Consider the following 19,188-nt stretch of genomic DNA (forward strand, 5'->3'; position numbering starts at 1 on the left):
ATTTGACTCATGACAATAGCTTAGCACAAAACTCTAACTGACCATTAATTAAAAATTATGACAGTTAAGGCCATGTTGCAACAAGCAGATTAAATAGTTGTAAGTGTGCCCCAATTTTTGTTTTCTTTTTATTTGGTAAACCTGACCCAATACCCTTTGTGACTGGAACTCTCAATTTCTAGGTTAGAAGTGGAGGACTCTAAGTAAATCCAACTTGTACTAGTTTATGCCGGCAAATGTGGACATGGTCAATAGTAATACAAGGTGCAAAAGAAGGCATACATACCCATCTTCAGAAGTCGAAATAAGTTCTAAACCCTTGTTCAGTATCTGCTTTTGTGAAGGAATAGCCCCGACTAGCTGGTAACACTGGCTCAACAAGCTATATGCTCTGCATTTGAGCTCAAAGAATGAGGGAATGGACTTCAACAGCAATTGCTGAAGCATGTAAGCAAGCATTAGTTAAAAGAAGGGTATTTTAAATCCCAAATGAAAAGCATAATTGTTGTTGTTAAGAAGATGACTTACAGAACGTTCGAGATGGGATTTGGCATGGTTGACATTATTGGAGTGGTTGAGAAGGAGAGTAGCAATGCGGAGGCGTGTTTTAATCTCGATAATAGGAAGGAAAGAAACTTGGCTTTGACATATAGCTTCCAAACATTTCACAGCTTTTCCGATTTCTCCCTTCTTCTCCTCATAATCTGCCAGTCCCCAAAGTCCCTCCGCCACTGCTTCCATTGTTTCCAACTTCCTTCACCAGCCGCAGCGGGGAAGCTTTTTCATATCCTTTTCAAATATAAATTGGGTATTTTCCTCCTCTCTCGATCAACCCGCTTGGCTGCACTAAAATTAATTGGGGAGAGGTTTGACTTGGTGTGTTAAAAATGAAGAAAATGTCACGAATGGGTCTTAACTATTAAATGTCCATTATATATATATATATATATATATATAGTCATTTTAACTATTTCAAATGCTATCAAGTTTGGTCTTTTAAATATATAATTTTTGAATTTAGTCTTTTAACTATCTCGTTCCTTAACTATACATTTACCGATTTTGTTTCTTAAATATTCAATTAGGGATCGTTTAGTAGTTGGATAAAATATTCATGTATTAGAGTTCGTATGACTTATACAGCGTTTGTTAGATTGATAAGAAAAAGTTATTCATGTATATAATTAATATGATGTTTAGTAGGTAGATGATAAAAAAGTTATTCATGTATATAATTAATACGGTGTTTGGTAGGTGGATAAAAAAAAAGTAATTTATGTATAAAATTAATACGACGTTTGGTAGACAATTTTGAAATTTGGATAACTAACACATGTATAAATTATGACGAAATTTGTGTATTTTATGCGGAATAGATGTTAGAATAATTAATATGTGGATATTTAATATATGAATACAAAATTAAAATGACAATATTACCCTTATCGCTCCTACTTGACTACTTTCTTCTTCTACATAATTAAAGAAATGATTTAAATACAAAGTTAAAAGCAAAGTTAAAAGAAGGAAATGGTATAATTGTAAAAAATTGTTAGAATTTAAAAAATATATAATTTTAGTAATTTTAATATTAAAAAGCAACACCTAATGAAATAATTTATGCATAACTAAACTCTACATAGCTAATACTTGATTAACTAATACGTGCATAACTAATACTTACATAACTAATACATACATTACTAATACTTGTATAATTAATACCCACATTACTTATATATGCATAACTAATATCTGCATTAATAATATTTGCATAACTAATACTCACATTCCTAATGTCTGCATAACTAGTACCCACATTACTAATACATTTATAATGATCTATAGGGGTTATTTGGTAGCTCAATAAAATAAGTTTCATCCTTATATTAAAGTTTGTATAACTTATACGACGTTTGGTAGATGGATAAGAAAAAAGTTATTCATGTATATAATTTATACGTTGTTTGGTAGGTGGATAAGAAAAAAGTTATTCATGTATAGAATTAATGCGGTGTTTGGTAGGTGGATAAGAAAAAAAGTTTTTCATGTATAAAATTAATACGACGTTTGATTAACAATTTCAAATTTGTATGACTAATACATGTATAATTTATGAGCAAATTTGTGTATTATTTATGCGGAGTAGAAGGTGAAATAATTAATACGTGTAAAGCTAATCCGTAGATAAAAAGTTATAATGACAATATTACCCTTATCATTCTCACTCGAATACTTTCTTCTTTTACATGATTAAAGAAAAGTTTTAATTTCAATACAAAGTTAAAGAAGTGTAACACCTCGAAATTTAGTATATTAAGCTAGGGGCTAAGTGTTAAGCATGAACTAGAGAATTGGTCCTTCACACCCTCCACGAGTGCCCACACGAGTCGTGAAGGGAATCACAACTCGTGGTGGTGCCCATGATGCCTAGTAGTAGCTAAAGATGGTTGCCAACCACCCACGAGAGCCTAGATGGTTCGTGGTGGTCACCACGGATCGTGGGACCACTCGTGAAGGTGAGACAGTAGCTTCACAAAGCTGCCAAAAAGAACGACCCTCCCCACGAGCCACAAGACAGCTCGTCAAGGCCACCATGGGTCGTGAGAGAGGTCGTGGTTATGAGTTAGATTTTTAGGGGCTAATGGAAGGTTTTCTAGCTACTGTATCATGACCACGAGAGGCTCCACGGCTCGTGGTAGGCACCGCAGCTCGTGGAGCCTCACGTGAAGGATTTTTTATTAGACTTAGAGTTTAGGATCAACTTCAAATAACCATATCTCTTAGCTCAAAACGAATTAGGTGTGTCATGACCTAAAGAATTAAATATGTCTGAGTTATTGTAACACCTTGAAAAATTCAAGACGTGTCGTAAAGCCTAACATAGGTGCCATGGGGTTCAAGTACTGTCTTTAAGTCCATTTTATTGAATATAGGTCATTTAGAATGTTTAAGAACTAAAACGTCCAAGAACGTCCATGACGTTCTGGAAGTTGGCTCAAAGGGGTGCTAGTGTGCCTTAGCCTATTTGACTAACTTTTAGGAGTCGAAATGTACGAAAATTTGTGGAAGAGTAGCTAATAGGTGTTTGAGTTGTTTCATGGTTGAAACGTTCAGGTACGACTCCCCAAGGACCAACCAAGGGCCCTTGAGGAGGACCCTAGCATTTGAAGCAACACTGCCTGGCAGTGTGCATCGACGGGACAGAAAACGGCCCGTTTGTGGAACAACGGGGCGTCGATGCCACCGTCATCCCACACTTAGGATGGTTGAGAAGGTCCCTTCACCCGCCAACCTCTAAACTTATCGACGGAGTGCAGAGGTGCAGGCTACGGTCCGTGTGTGGATCGACGGGGCGTCGATGCCACCGTTGTCCCACACTTAGCCAATGCATGGAAGCCCCTCGCCTGCACAGTCTTTGAACTCATCGACGGAGTGCAGGACGGAGGGGTGAGGGACCGTTGACTCATAGACGGCCCGTCAATTGGGGTCTCGTCTGTGAGGGTCGAGTTTTTGATTTATTTAAGTTAGTTTCATTTTATTAGTTAGGGGGTTAGGTGATTAATTAGGGGTTTAAGGGAGTTTTATTAAGTATATTAAGACCCAATATAAATACCCTCAACCCTCATTAATCTAAAGACAACTTATAAATAAACTCTCTTCCTTCTCTCTTCTTTCTCTCTCTACTTGAACTCACCATTGAAAACTAGCAAGGATTAGGGTTTGGGGGCTGGATAGGGACGAATTCACCATCAAATTGTAATGTCAAATTAGCCTATGTATATTGTGATCTATTGTTGAATTGTGTTATAGAGATGCAATTGGCCTTGTTATCTTATTGGTTATCATTGTGTGATGATGTTACTCCCCAAATTGGGTTTAGTTATGGGTTGATAGTAAGACCTTGTTGATGAACTATAAGGAAGACTTGGTAAGTCTTAGAATCTCTATCTCTACTTCCAATTGTAATTAATTGTGGTTAAGTCATGATATTATATTAGAGTATGCCTCGTATTAGGATTTGTAGGATGGTATGCTGTTGAATTGAAATGTATTGACTATGTTGTGAGGTTGATTAAGATGTATGTGATATAAGGATGGTGAAAACTATCAATGTGCCTTGATATGCTATGAAATGCTAATGTGTTAAACCTCATTTATATGAATTGTGATGAAAGGACTTATACTCATACAATTCTTATTGAGCTATTGATGATGATGATTATACAAGGGGTAGACCCTATGACCTAAACTAAGTTATGATTGTTAATTAAAGGCTTAAAGTCATTTCAATAAAGGGACTTAGCTTAGGACCGAGTGAACTTGACAATGGGAGGTGATGACTTCCCAAAGAGGAAGATTCGCCCTATAGTTCTATATGAGATGTTGACTTCCCAAAGAGGAATACTCATCCAATGGATTCCCATTAGAGGAGGCTCCAACTACCAAGTGGTATCAAGAGGGAATATATTATCTCTTAGTTCTTGAACATTGTTGCTCCAATAAGAAGACTAGATAGTGGATTCACCTAGAAAGCTATGTTTGTGTTTGGTTCTACTTTGGTCGATAGACCACCTTCCATCGGTGTAAGGGTTTACAACACCAGATTCCACACTTAGCTCATGTGGTCTATATCGGTTAAGGCAAGTGTTCCCTAAAGTAAAATAAAGTGATAGATTATGAACTATCTAAGGTGACTTGAGAGGTTTAACTTAGACTAGGTAGGGGTATGAGACTCTACCTATGTCTTGCACTAGTTGACTTTGATGGAAGCTTTAGGAAGTTGCTATTATGTAAGCTTATGATAATGGTGTATATGATGATAATATGTTGATGCTACAATGTAAATGTCTATATATGATGATGATTATTCTCTTGATATATGTAGTTGGAATATATTGTTAAAGTTGGACATTAGTTGTGTTTTCTTGTTAAGTTTACTTGGTTGGGCAAGGTCATGGGGCTTGCTTGGTTATTGCACTTGTTGACTTGATAAGGATTCATGAATAGTTGTCTTGCTTATTATGATATGATTGACTCTTATTCATTCTTGTGATATTATTCCTTAATGATAGAGTTGTAGTGAATCATGGTTTCAAGTATGTTGGGATAAGTATTACTTGTTGAGATAGTAAGCATGTTTGGTTGGTTGATATGACTTGCTTGACTTTGCATTAAGTTCCTAAAAGGGTAACATGGCATGTTTTATCTAAAAGTCCCTTTTTAGCATGTTTTGCTTGTATATGTGTATAAGGTCTCATACTTAGAACATGTGGAGTACTAACCCCATTTTCTTCCCTTTTTCCCAAACATTTTATGTTACAGTCGTTGAAGAGTTTGGAAGGCGACATTGTTGAAGGCTTGGATTCTTCCTTTCATCCAAGTGGGGTTGGTCCTCAACTTCCGAGGGCAATGCCATCATCTAGCTTATGGACTTGTTATGAGCTTAATGACTCTTTCATTTTTTTCCTTTTCAATTGAGTACTATACTTTTGTATGACCTATATGTGGTCTTGTTGGATTGATGTAAGGGCTATGCCCATATTGTGATAATCGTTTAGATGGTATGAGATGAGACAATCGTTGAGACTATTTTTATATTATATATATATGTATGTGCAATAAAAGTAGAAGGCTATGTAACCTTCCTATACTAAGGGTCTATGTAAACCTCCAAGTAATGATAATGAAAGTTTTAAATTTTCCGCATTTTTCATCCTATGAATGTAATTATATGAGACTAAGAGTCTAGTCTTAATCCTTGAAAAGGACGACGACGTCAGTTACATCTAGGGGGTAAACCCGGATGTGACAATTATCTTTCCAACGCCACCGAGTTTGCCCAATTTCGATCTCAAGGTAAAACGTTATGCCCAAAATAGTGAAGTATTGTCAGGCAGAAAATTCTTCACGACCCGTTTAACGAGCCGTGGTGATGCTGATGGCCTGTGAGGGCGTTCATCATGCCATTTCGGCAGTTAACAGTCAGGTAACTTCTTGGGTCTTTTCACTATCGTTTTAACAGAAAGTTATGTCATGAGTCTTCTTCCAAAACATTTCCAATTGTTTATTTAAGGTTGCTTATGGTTAATTATGATGAATTATGATTGAATGAATGAAGTATTGTTGATTTGTGATGAAAATCCCCTATGGACCCATGATTCCCTCATATTTCTAAATCATGAATTGATGATGTGGGATGGTATTAGAAGTATGAGAATTGATTATGTTTGTGTTGAATTAGTTAATGAATCATTAAGGATTCCCCCAAGAACCCATGAAACCCCCCATTTTCCCAATAAAAATCTTCAAGTGTAGGTATTGTTGTATTGTCATGACCAGGGAGTACCCTCTAGACATAAGCAGCGTCATCGTCCTTGGAGAGGACTTGAACAAGCCCTTAGCATTCGTCATAACATATCGTAGGTCAAAAATGTGGAAAATTAAAACTTTTTACATATTGAGGTATACATAGACCTCTCACATATCATATATGGTGTTTACATAGACTCCTCGCTTAGTGAAGTTTACATAGGCTTCTCATTTAAACAACATAACCAATACATAGAAAATAGTCTAATAACATTGTCTCACATTAAACCATCTAAAGAGTATTACAACATTTGGTCATAGCCCATACTTTAATACAAACGAGCCACATATCGGCTTACAATCATAGTCTCAAAGATAAAAGAATGAACAAGTGTTTTTAGACATAACAACTTCATAGTTAGAATAGTGAAAATGTAACATCCCAAACATGGAGGACCTACCAATAACTTGGGGAAAATAGTCCAAGTCTTCTTGCAAAGTGGCCTCCTATACTTCAATGGCCCAAACCTACATTGTTTAGGGAAAAGGAAATAATATGGGTTAGTACAACCACATGTACAAAGTATGGAAACATATGCAAGTAAAACCATTGAAATCATGCTTAAAAGGACATTTAGTTCAAAACCATGCCAAGTTACTTTCAAAAGCCTTTATGCACAATTAAGAACACATACAAGCCAATGATCACACATTCACTTAAGACAAGTCCATATTCCACACAAGACTAACATCATCATAAAGTCAAGTCAACGGGGATATTATCAACATAAGGTCATATCAACATGAATGACATCATACCAAGATCATATAAACATAACAACTCCAAAATAATGTCTCATCAACATTCATGTATAAGACTTCATAACATAACAACGTGTAAGACCCTTACCCATAATCCCCTTCCGAAGCCTACAAGTGCGATGCTTATGTGAAGCCCCATAACCCCACACAATCAAGTAAACCAAGAAAAGGATCAGAAGCAATGTCTACATTCCATATATCTTCACATCATGCATATTCATAATCATGTACATCAAACCAGAGAAATAACATGTTCATCAATGAAACTAACATCTTATAGAATCATTACCATGTAAAGTCAACATATACATTTCATTCATATCATAAGTACATAAGAACAAGCTATTAGGACTTCCCTCAAGGTGAAGTTGTGTCATATATAAGTAGAGTCCCATACCCCTACCTACACTAAGTAGAACCCCTTAAGTCACCCTAGTTAGTGTTCACTTTATTACTTTCATTTTACTTTTGGGAACAATCGTCTTAACTGGCAATAAACCATGTGAGCTAAACATGTCCGTTGTCATGAAATCCTACACCAAAAGAAGGTGGTCTACTTGCCAAAATAGAACCAAAACATGAACATAACATTCTAGATGGATCCACTAGCTAGTATTGCTATGGAGGCAATATAGTTAAGGAACCCTCTACATGCCCATTAGCATTGAAGTCCTTATATCATGAGAACAAAAGGTGAATCTCCATTCCATTGGGGGAGTCAACACCTCTCATTGTCAAGTTCACTCGGTGCTAAGCTAAAGTCCCTTTTTGAAGTGTCTTTAAGTCTTTCTTAATCATCATATCTTAGCATTGGCCATAGGAGACTAACCCCTTGTATATCATGTCATTAGCTCATTAGGTATTATTGCATGAGAATGTCCTTTCATGACAACCCTTCATTTGTGAGATAAACATACCATAATCATATCATAGTAAGGCACACAAGTGATTCACATTCAACCTTGTATCATCATACCCTTAACGCGATCTCACAATTCATATAGTCAAGACATTTCATCGTAATCATCATATCATCATCTTCTTAATGAATCATATACAGTACTTCAATTGAATACCATTATCAAGTATAAATCATCAACGTTGAAGTAAAGAACTCAAGATCATAAAGTCTTACCACATAGCCTCATAAGCCTCCTTCAAGATCTTACCATCAATCCAGCCATATTCTTCTATAAATTCACTTAATAATATCATACAATAGTAATATATACAAGAACTAAGTCAATTGTATCATCACTTATCAATTCAACCTCAATCCATAACCTAGGGTTAAGGGAAAAGGGTTCAATCATGGTTTCTTCCATAGAACTAGGTAAAAGACTAACAACTACAACAATTAACCAATATATAATCATAATCTATAAATAAAAATTAAAGGAAACCAACATCAAATCTATTTGAAAGATCAATTACGAAATTGGAAGAAAACCTATGTTTTTGACTTCATTAGAAACAAATTTTGAAAAACCTCTTGGGGAAAGAGATCCCAAGAATGAATAGATTCCATACCTTAGGATTCCTTAGTGTTTGATGGAGAATAGATGAAGTCTTGAAGCCCTAGTTATCCTTAAAGCTTGGTCTTCAACGGAGTCTTTGAATAGAGAGAGACAGTAGAGAGAAGTTGGAGAGAATTGGGTTTGGGAAATATGGGTGATAGGTTAGTTTATTGAGGGTTAGGTCTTATATAGTTCCCCAATTAAAGTAATTAACCACACATTAACCCTTAATTAATCACCTAAACAACTAACTAATTAGTCATTTAACTTAAAACTTTACAGTGAAACTCAACCCTAACCCACGAGACCCCGACCAATGGACCGTCGACTGGACCACGGGCCGTCCTGCTGGTCCGTGGTTTGGGTCATAAACTATGTTTTTGGACCTTTTTTTAGAAAATCTAAGTGTTGGCCAATGACCACCATCGACGGGCCGTTGAACCATCGACGGTTCGTCGATTGGCTCGTCGTTTGGCTACTGTCAATTTGACAGTTTTCGGTCAAATGGAAGGATTCTCTCCAAGGACCCTTAGGGTGGTCCTTGGGGATTCGTACCTGGATGTTTCAACCCTTAACACACTTTAATACATATTCAACACCTTTTTACCCAATTTCCCTAAATTCTGACTCTTAAAACCTCATGAAACATACCTAGGCACACTAGTGCACATTTCACAATCCTCCGGATGTCATGGTTATTTCTTAATGTTTTGAACCTAACACTTCTTTATTAGCTCCAATACATTATTTTAGGCTTAGAAACAGTGTTTCAAGTCTTAGTTCTTCTAGTGAGGCTCTAGAGTCATGAACTTTCGGAGTGTTACATGTATGTTGGCTCAATTGAGTAATTAATGATTGTTTATGATGCAATACATGACTTTAGCATGATTATGCATGTGTTCTTGATTAACCTATGATTTTAGGATTAAATTGATATGGTCAAGGGTTATGACATGAAAGAGGTAAATTGAGGGTTTAGATGTGACCTTCTAAGATTGATGAACTTCTTTATGAATTGCTTTAGAATAGATGACCTAGATATAAATTACTTATAAGTAAAGCTTGTATACATGAATGAATTAATTTAGGGCTTATATGATGGATCATGGTTGAGTAGTATTGAGGTTACATTTATTTAATGCTATTTGACTATAATTGGTAAAGAGAAGTTCTAAATTTCTGCACTTTTTCCCTATGTCTTATGCAATGATATGCTATGAGGCTTGTATGAGACTTTTCGAAGTATTGTACGTCGTGTCACATCTAGGGGTAGCCTTGGGTCGTGGCAAGAAGAAAAAATACAAAGTTAAAGAAGGAAAGAATGTGATTGTAAAAAAATGGTATAATATATATATATATATATATATATATATATATATATAATTTACCAATTTTTAATATAATGAACCAACATTCAAAGAAATATATTATGCATAACTAAATATTGCATAGCTAATACTAGTATAACTAATATATAACTAACTGATACATGCATAACTAATACTCACTTAATTAATACCCACATAACTAATACCTACTTCACTAATACTTGTATAACTAATGCCCACATTACTAATATATAGAGGTGACAAATGGTTGGATTGAATGGGTTGAATATGGATTCAGAAAAAATGGTTTGGATTACAATCCATCCAAATACAATATGGACAAATATGGTTTGGACAAAATGGTTCTAACCCATTTAAATAAATTTATTTTTCTAAAAAAAAAATTTACCCTCCCTACAGGCACCCCGACCTTCCACAAACCTACTCCTAAAAATTTTTTATTTTCAACAAAAAAAAATCTATTTTTTCAAAAAAAAAAAAAAAGTTTACCCCTCCCCCGGGCACCCCCCCTTCCACCAACCTACTCCCTAAAAATTTTTTGTTGTTAAAACACGAAAAAATGATTATTTTTCAAAAAAAATAATTTATCGCCCCCCCTACCTTCCAGTAACCGACTCCTAAATTTTTTGGTTTTTCGAAATAAAAAAAAATCTGTTTCATTTCTCACTGATATGGGCTGAATATGGATGCTCGTGTTGACCCATTTTGTCCATATTTGTATGAGCTAAAATAGGTTGAAGACCATATTACCCATTTAAGAAAATGAAAGAAAATATGAGTGATCCATTTAATTTAATATGGGCAAAATGGTTTCATTTCACCTATATAGGCTGAAATTGCCACCCCTACTAATATCTGTGCAACTAATACCCACATTACTAATGTATAACTCTATCCTGCTACCAAACGAACGACCCCTTACCGGTTTCAATATTTTTCTTAAGTATTCAAAAACTTAACAGGTTTGATATGTGTTTATATATATATACAAATACCTTACACTGATATTTACGATACTGATGTCTTCGTCAAATTAAACGTTTAACCCATTTTTCAATTGCTTATCTTTCACTACTAATTTTTCGTCAAATTATTCTTATGAAAATAACTTAATTTCAGCAGTTCAAAACAAAATGGTCTCTTCTTTAGTGGTTAACGGTTTATAATCAGTGTGAATATTTTAAAAAGATTCATATAAAAATATAAATTATTTGATCTTACTACTCAAATTTTTCTACGTAAATAAAATGAAATGAACAGAATCAAAAGCCGATTTATTTTATAATAAAACAAATCTTAAGTGTTGCGAAACTGTTATCTTATTAATTTCAACTTCTAAAAAGTTAATCAAATTTCATTCAATAATGTCATTGGAGTACATAATATGAAATCAAAATATGTGACTTTAGTTTTTTTTCCCATTACAAGAAATTCATTTCGATCGAATATAAATAAATCTCTCTATATATCTATCTGGAAGTTATGTTTTCTCTTTAAAATAAACTTTAGCATCTTTAGTCGTTAGCAACAATAAAATAGTTTTGTTCATTCTCCATTGAATAAAATCAGGGTTTAAATATTCTTTTCTTGCGAATTTTATTTTAAATCATTGTGATTAATGTTCTTTTCTTAGGAGCAAATTGATGAAAAAGTAGTTCGAAAAAGAGTTAAAGATTTAATTTCATAGAGACATGAGTTTTGTTAATACAAACCTAAACTATTTGTATAAAAAATAGCAAAGATCAAACTTAATAAATGTTTTAATACTTAAAGGACTAAAACTAGTAAATGTATAGTTTAGGGACTAGACATGGTAGGCATATAGTTACGGGGACCAGTCTTGATACCATTTTGAATAATTAAAGGACTAAATCTAATAAATATATAGTTAAGAGAATATTTTAGACATAGTCCAATAATTTAGGGACTATTAATGAGATTTTCTCGTTAAAAATGTATGAATGATTTGATAGAAGGTATAAAAATCAGTCTTTCAAAAGACTTTGTTGAGATTCATCTCGGGGCTCACTATGGGGTGGGACTCTAGAAAAATGCCCAGAGCCTCAAGTGTTATACTTAGTTTTGTAAAAGTTACGTCCTAAGTGCCCGACTATACATCTTGAGTATGACCAACGCTCGGGGCTCACCTAACAGATCTTACACAAATTTTGTGTTAAAATCTTTAGTTAATAATTTTTTAATCTATAGAGATAAGAAAATTAAAAGTAACTCAAATAACAAGTTGTAGTATCACATCTTTACTATTTGGTAGCACTGTGAAGGTGATTATATATTAGATAACATTTCTTTTAAAAATACGTAGTGCAATTTTACTTTTTTCATTTATAATTGGTTTTCATGATTTTGTTATATGTCTCAGAATTATCATATTTTATTTAGCTACTAGTCATTTCTCCCGGCTTTGCGCTGAGATAAAAAGATATTAAATATATTTTTTAAAATTAATAAATTATATGATAAAATAGAGAAATACAAATTAAGTTGTGATTTTGATATTATCTATACAAAAAAATTGCTAAAAAAATTTATGTTGTATTTTCAATTTAAAATTGCAGATAAAAAAGATGAAAACATAAAAATTGATATGAAAAGCTTCGGATAAGTAACAATCTAATTATCATTGTAACACCCCGGAAAATAGCAAGTTAAACTAGTTCCTCAACATAAGGTTAAAAATATCAAAAAAATGACTCCCCGAAGTTTTAGTAAGTTCATTAAGGTTAATATGAGGTAATTGGAATCAAGAACAAGGGGCAATCAATAGAAGTAAAACAAGCGTATTACCAATCCATCCCCAATATGACATCAAAATCCAACATATCAAGTTCTACCAAATCGACCAAGGTAACTCTATTGGACAATGATATAGGATAAATCCTAAAGACTCTTTAAGCAATAACAGAGTTACCCACTAGGGTAGTACCGAAAAAGGTTCAATTAAAACATGGAGTAACACATTGAACTTCATGGCCACTAAAGGAGTTACAAAAGATAAGGTGGCACCGAGATCTAGTAAAGCATAGACATTAATGGAAAGCACTTGTAACATACCGGTGACAACATCGGGAGATTCCTCTTGATCACCCCTAGAACGGAGAGCATAGAAGTGGTTCTTCTTAGGAGCATTGGAATTTGGACCACTTTCTTGTTCTTGATTACTCTCCTTTACTTGAGCTTTAATCATGTGACAATCCCTCACATTGTGACCACTCTTTCCACAGCCAAAGCAATTATCAGTTCCAACTAGACATTCACCCATATGTTTCTCACCATATTTGGTACAAGTAGGTTTCTCTATTGGCGAATCACCACCTCTTCCCCTTTGAGATCTAGGGTTAGACACCATATCCTTGATAGCCTTGGGGAAATTTGAAGGAACTTGATTGGAGAACCTCTTCTTGAACTTAGGTTTGTCTTGAATTTCCAACTTACCCTTAGAAGTACCTCCTTTGTAGGACCTTGCCCTCTTAGTATCTCTATTCTTCCTCTTAAGCCTACCCTCCTCAAATTGTTGAGCATGCACCATCAAACGAGAAATGTCCATGTTGTCATGAAGCATCGTCGAACGACACTCTTCCACAAGGTCATCGTGCACACCTGTCATAAAGCGGTTCTTTTAATCTCTAGGATTGGACACCAAAGAAGAGGCATATTTGGACAAATTAGTGAATTTAAAGTGTATTCTAGCACACTCATTCCTCCTTGACGAAGGTTGATGAACTCTTCCACTTTTGCCTCGTTTTTATCCCTTGGGAAGAACCTATCAAGAAATTCCCTCCAAAAGACTTCTGTCACGATCGGGGAGCACCCTCTAGACGCAACCGGCGTTGTCATCCTCGAAGAGGACTAAGACTAGCCTCTTAGTATTCATCATTACTTTTCATAGGTCAAAATGCGTAAAAATTGAAACTTTATACATACTGAGGTATACATAGACCTCTCTTATACTAATCATATGTATACATATGGAGTTTACTTAGAATCCTCGCATAGGAAGCATACATAGGCTTCTCGTTTAGTTAATATAATAAACATATAAGGAGTTAGTATAATAATATAGTCTCACATTACACCATCTAAACGAAGTACAATATTAGGGCATAAGACTTACACAAGTACATATTGCCACTTACGGATTACAACAATTGTCTTTAAGAATAAGGAGCAATAAATGTCTTTTAGACTATATCAATTCTACTAGGGTAGATCAAAGGCACCATCCTCGAACTTGGACGACTCACCACTAATTGGAGGAAAAAGTCCAAGTATCCTTGACAAATGGCCTAGAAGCTCTTTAATGGCCGGAACCTACAATGTTGGGGAAAAAGGGAAAAAATACGGGTTAGTACAAAACACATGCACTAATTATGGTTCTTATGCATAAAATCATCAATGCATGAGAAAAGACACATTTTAGTCAAAAACCATGCTTTATGTTCAATAACTCAACAAGCACATATATGGATTATTATAAGTCCACACAACATGAGATTAACCCAACACATAAGGAACCCAAATCAATACTTGTGCAATGCCAATAATAGAACCCCAAAACCCTATCCAAAGCTAAGCATCATATTAAGTCACTTATTATATACATAGAACATAACCTCATACCTTATCATAACATGTTTGCTTCATAAGTTCATATGTAACTTGACATACATAACATGACATCAACTTAGTCATACAACAACACTATTATGACAATCCCTTAGGATCCAACATGTGCAATGAGTAAGAGAAGTCCCATACCCTCCCTTACCCTATGTAGTAACCTTTAAGACGAGCCCTAATAATAGTTCACATACTTGACTTATTAATTTACCATATTATAAGGAATATAATGCAATAACCGACATGATACCATGTGAGTTACATGGAATCCGGTGTTCTCCTCCCACACAAAAAAGAGAGGGCTAACACTTTCCTAAGGTGTAACCAATCTTACATAGCTATATAGGTGGATCCACTAACCTATAGTCCTCTGTAGGCACATAGTTAAGGGTCAAGGAGATTGTTACTAAAAATCTTGACTTACTAATGTGGAGGTTCCATCTCATGAGACAACACATATCGTGGAAATCCTGACTTGCTAAACGTGAAGAAACCCATGTAGGAGGCCGGACTTGCTAAACGTGAGACCTCCATCTCATTTATATGTTTTAGTGCTAAGCATTTATTCCCTTTAGTAACCATCATACTCATTATACAAGATCAAATTAGTCTCTTCAATACCTCTATGTGAACATCTTATTATAATAGCTCATAGGTATTCATAAGTGAGAAGTACCCTTTCACTTTAGAAACCACATACAAGTGAGTAAATCTTTCACTTATCGCTTCATTATAATCATGAGAACCTACTTTTAATCATATAATAATCATACCATAAGATACTTTCATATTTCATAATCAATTCAATACTCTAAGGTTAAGGATGAGGAATACTTGCTATCAACATCACAACCGCACATTAGACATAGAAGCATCATAATCTAAGTAACTCATACTTCATAATTGAATTAGAGAAGAATCAACCTTCATACCTTCTTCCCTTTTTCATTGTAGCCATACTTCAATTAACAAAGAATACATAGCCAATGAATAATTAAGGTAAGTTCAAGAAGCAATTACATAATAAACATCAATGTAGTCAATCAACATAGTCATCCTCTTCGCAATTCAGCTTATAAATTCAAGGTTTTAATGAAATTGGGGGAAGACATGGGTCCATGGGAATATTGAGTGAATAAAAAGAATTAACCATGAATATATACTTAAACAACATTAATTGACCATAATTCATCACAATTGATTCCTAATTTCATTTTTCAAAGAAAGACCTATGTGTAGAGAAAAACCCTAGTTTAGGGAAGTTTGAATATCTCTTTGAAAGGACATCTTGGGGAATGTAATCCCAAGAGTGAAAGAAAACATATCTTAATCAAGACTTTAACTTCCAATTTGTGTAGAAAAACTTGGGAATTCAGTCTTCTTCTTCAAGCTTCAAAGCTTCTTCAATGAAGGTTAAATATAGAGAGGAAGTAGAGAAAGGTGACAGATTTTGGGTTTTGATTTGGAGATCTGATTTAAGTGAACAAATTTGAGGGAAAACTGATTGAAAATCAATGTATAGACCTCCAATGAAATACCCAAAAGACCCCTCACTTAAGTTGACCATTTAATGAAGTCAAACGAATTCAGATTTTCATCGGGAAATAAGTCCGCGACGCGGAGCTGCTTCGGCAAGATTTTCTAAATTAATTTTTGAGACAGAAGAGTCCACGACGTGCCCGTGTTGCATACCAAGATTTTTGGTCCAAGTGGGACCTAGTCCGCGACCCGGAGCTATTTCAGCCAAGTGCAATTTTTGCTAAGTTTGGGGTCCCTTTGTGGACCCCTAGGGCGATCCTCGGTGGGTCCGACTTGGAAATTTTCACCATATATATATATGTATATGATTTTTCCTATTTAAAGTTATTTCACAAGTTTTAGACTTCGTACAACACCTCCAATCCTTCACGAAACCTAAGGACGTTTTACTAGTTCAATTGCACTAGCTTCTGGACGTCTTGGATATGTCTTAATGTCTTGACTCTAACATTTCCTAACTAAGTTTAAGACATTTATTTAGGCTTAGAAAAAATGGTTTAAGATTTAGTTCATCATGTGAGGCTCTATATTAGGTCTTGGACATTCGGAGTGTCACATTATCCCTCTTAGAAACATTCGTCCTTTAATGACACAAATCTTTCGTAGGGAGAGGACAAACTCAATACTAGCAGCCCAACCAACAACATAAAATAATAATGAGTCACAACTCATAGCATTAATTCAAAACTCCATTCAACACATAACATGGCATTTACACATAGAAACTCGAAGCACAATTACTTCATATAAGATCTCAAATTCACCACATGAGGAACTACCATGAGCTCAACATAACATCAAGAGCCACTTATGCACAACTTCTTTTCAAGGTTCATTAACATGATCAATATCATTTCATAAAATCAACTATACACAAAATCACAAATAAGTTCAAGTTAAGCGAAAGAGCATATATACAAGAAAAATCATTTTATCAAGAATCTTTACCACAATTATGCACATCTTAACAAATCAAGTCAAACTCAACATTATTAATTAGTTCATTTTTTAGGAGGATTACTAGCCTCAACTTTGGCTAGAATTTTGAGGAAAGTGGTGAGGACAACGGGACTTCATGTCGGCGTCGGCCTCCGATGTCGCTCCCTCAATAAGGTGATTTCTCCATAAGACTTTTACGGACACCACCTCCTTGTTCCTCAACTTCTTGACTTGGCGATCTAGAATTTCCACCAAAACCTCTTCATAGGAAAGAATGTCATCCACACCTTACCCTTCAATGGAGAGGATGGATACAGGATCATCAATACACTTCTTTAACATGGAGACCTGAATACCGGATGAACCGAAGCTAGTTCACTAGGTAGTCTCAACTCATATGCAACCTTTCCGACCCGTTGCACTATTTCATAAGGACCCACATATCAAGGACTTAGCTTTCCCTTTTTGCTGAATCTCATCACCCCTTTCATAGGTGAACTTTTGAAGTACACCTTATCCCCTTCTTCAAATTCTAGATCTCTTCTTCTATTGTCGGCATAGGACTTTTTCCCACTATAGGCTATTTTCAACTGATCCCTTATCATCTGAACCTTCTCTAAGGCTTTATAGATTATTTCAAGACCAAGTAATGAATACTCACCAACCTCGAACCACCCAACCGAAGACCTACATCGCCTACCATAGAGTGCTTCAAAAGGTTCCATTGAAATACTCGAATGATAGCTTTTATTATAGGAGAACTCAATTTACGGTAGGTGATCATACCAATTGCATTTGAAATCTATCACACATGCTCTCAAAATGTCTTATAGGGTTTCAATAGTACACTCCGCTTGAGCATCCGTTTGGGGATGAAAAGCGGAACTTATATTTTCTTGTGTACCCAACCATTTTTGGAAAGATATCTAGAATTGAGATGTGAATTGAGCACCTCTATCTTAAATGATGGACGAAGGGATCCCATGTTAGCTCACTATTTCATTAATATATATTCTTGCACAATCCTCCACTGAATAAGTAGACTTGACGGGTATAAAGTGAGCGGATTTTATCAATCTATCCACAATAACCCAAATTGAGTCTTTTTGTCTCCGGGTTTGAGGCAACCTAACAACGAAGTCCATATTAATTTCTTCCCACTTTCAAGTAGGAACATCCATTTCTTAAATTAGAACACTAGGCTTTTGATGCTCGACTTTCACTTGTTGTCAATTTGGACACTTGGGAAACATGAGATTTTTCTAACACCCTATTCCTCAAATCCTAAACATCCGGTACATATAATATATTTTGGTACCTTAGCACACCCCCCGCTGGGAGAAAGACTCATTCATCTTACTAAGTACCGATTCCTTCATCTCTATCAATAGCGGATCAAGATGTTGTTTAGATTGAACGTCAACCACCACAGGCAATTCAGAATTATTGTGGACCTCAAAAGACCACCATTTGGAGAATGTTCCAACCGAACACCCAATATAACCAACCTATGAACATATTTCACTAAGTCTTTCTTGCCTTCTTCTACATGATACACACTACCCATGGTCATACGACTCAAAGCATCAGCAACCACATTGGGCTTGCCGAGGTGGTAGAGAACACTCATGTCGTCAACAATTCCGACCATCTTCTTTATGGAGGTTCAACTCCTTTTGAGTAAACACATATTGAAGACTTTTATGGTTGGTATAAACATCTACATGAACACCATACAAGTAATGCCTCTATATTTTCAAAGCGAACACTACAACCGCTAACTCAAGATCATGAGTTGGATAATTTTTCTCATGCAACTATAGTTGTCTAGAGGCATAGACTACTACCTTCCCATGTTGCATAAGGACACACCCCAAACCCACTCGGGATGCATCACAATATACCACAAAACCCTTAGTGCCCTCCGATAAAGTCAACACTGGAGCGGAGGTAAGCTTATTCTTCAAAATTTGAAAGCTTCTTTCAGATGCCTCTGACCACTCAAATTTCACACTCTTTTGGGTCAAGGTAGTCAAAGGAGAAGCAATGGACGCAAAACCGTCCACAAACCT

The 19,188-nt window shown here is 35.3% G+C and overlaps 1 protein-coding gene across 2 annotated transcripts in view; it reads right to left on the minus strand.

Annotated features, from left to right (window-relative positions):
• LOC107031511 (sister chromatid cohesion protein SCC4) overlaps positions 1-901 on the minus strand; it is a 64,631-nt gene extending 63,730 nt beyond the window's left edge. Inside the window, exons 1-2 of one of the 2 annotated variants that reach the window (XR_001458221.2) lie at positions 529-901; positions 287-438 (exon numbers count right to left, since the gene is read on the minus strand). Coding sequence is in view for 1 of the 2 variants with exons in the window: in XM_015232917.2 (XP_015088403.1) it covers positions 287-438; positions 529-741 (365 nt within the window). In the remaining variant the exon portion in view is untranslated. The remainder of the gene's footprint in view (positions 1-286; positions 439-528) is intronic. The other variant, XM_015232917.2, reaches the window with a different exon arrangement.
• Between the last annotated feature and the right edge of the window lie 18,287 nt (positions 902-19,188).

This window comes from Solanum pennellii, chromosome 9 (genome assembly GCF_001406875.1).
Source record: "Solanum pennellii chromosome 9, SPENNV200".
Classification (NCBI taxonomy): Eukaryota; Viridiplantae; Streptophyta; class Magnoliopsida; order Solanales; family Solanaceae; genus Solanum; species Solanum pennellii.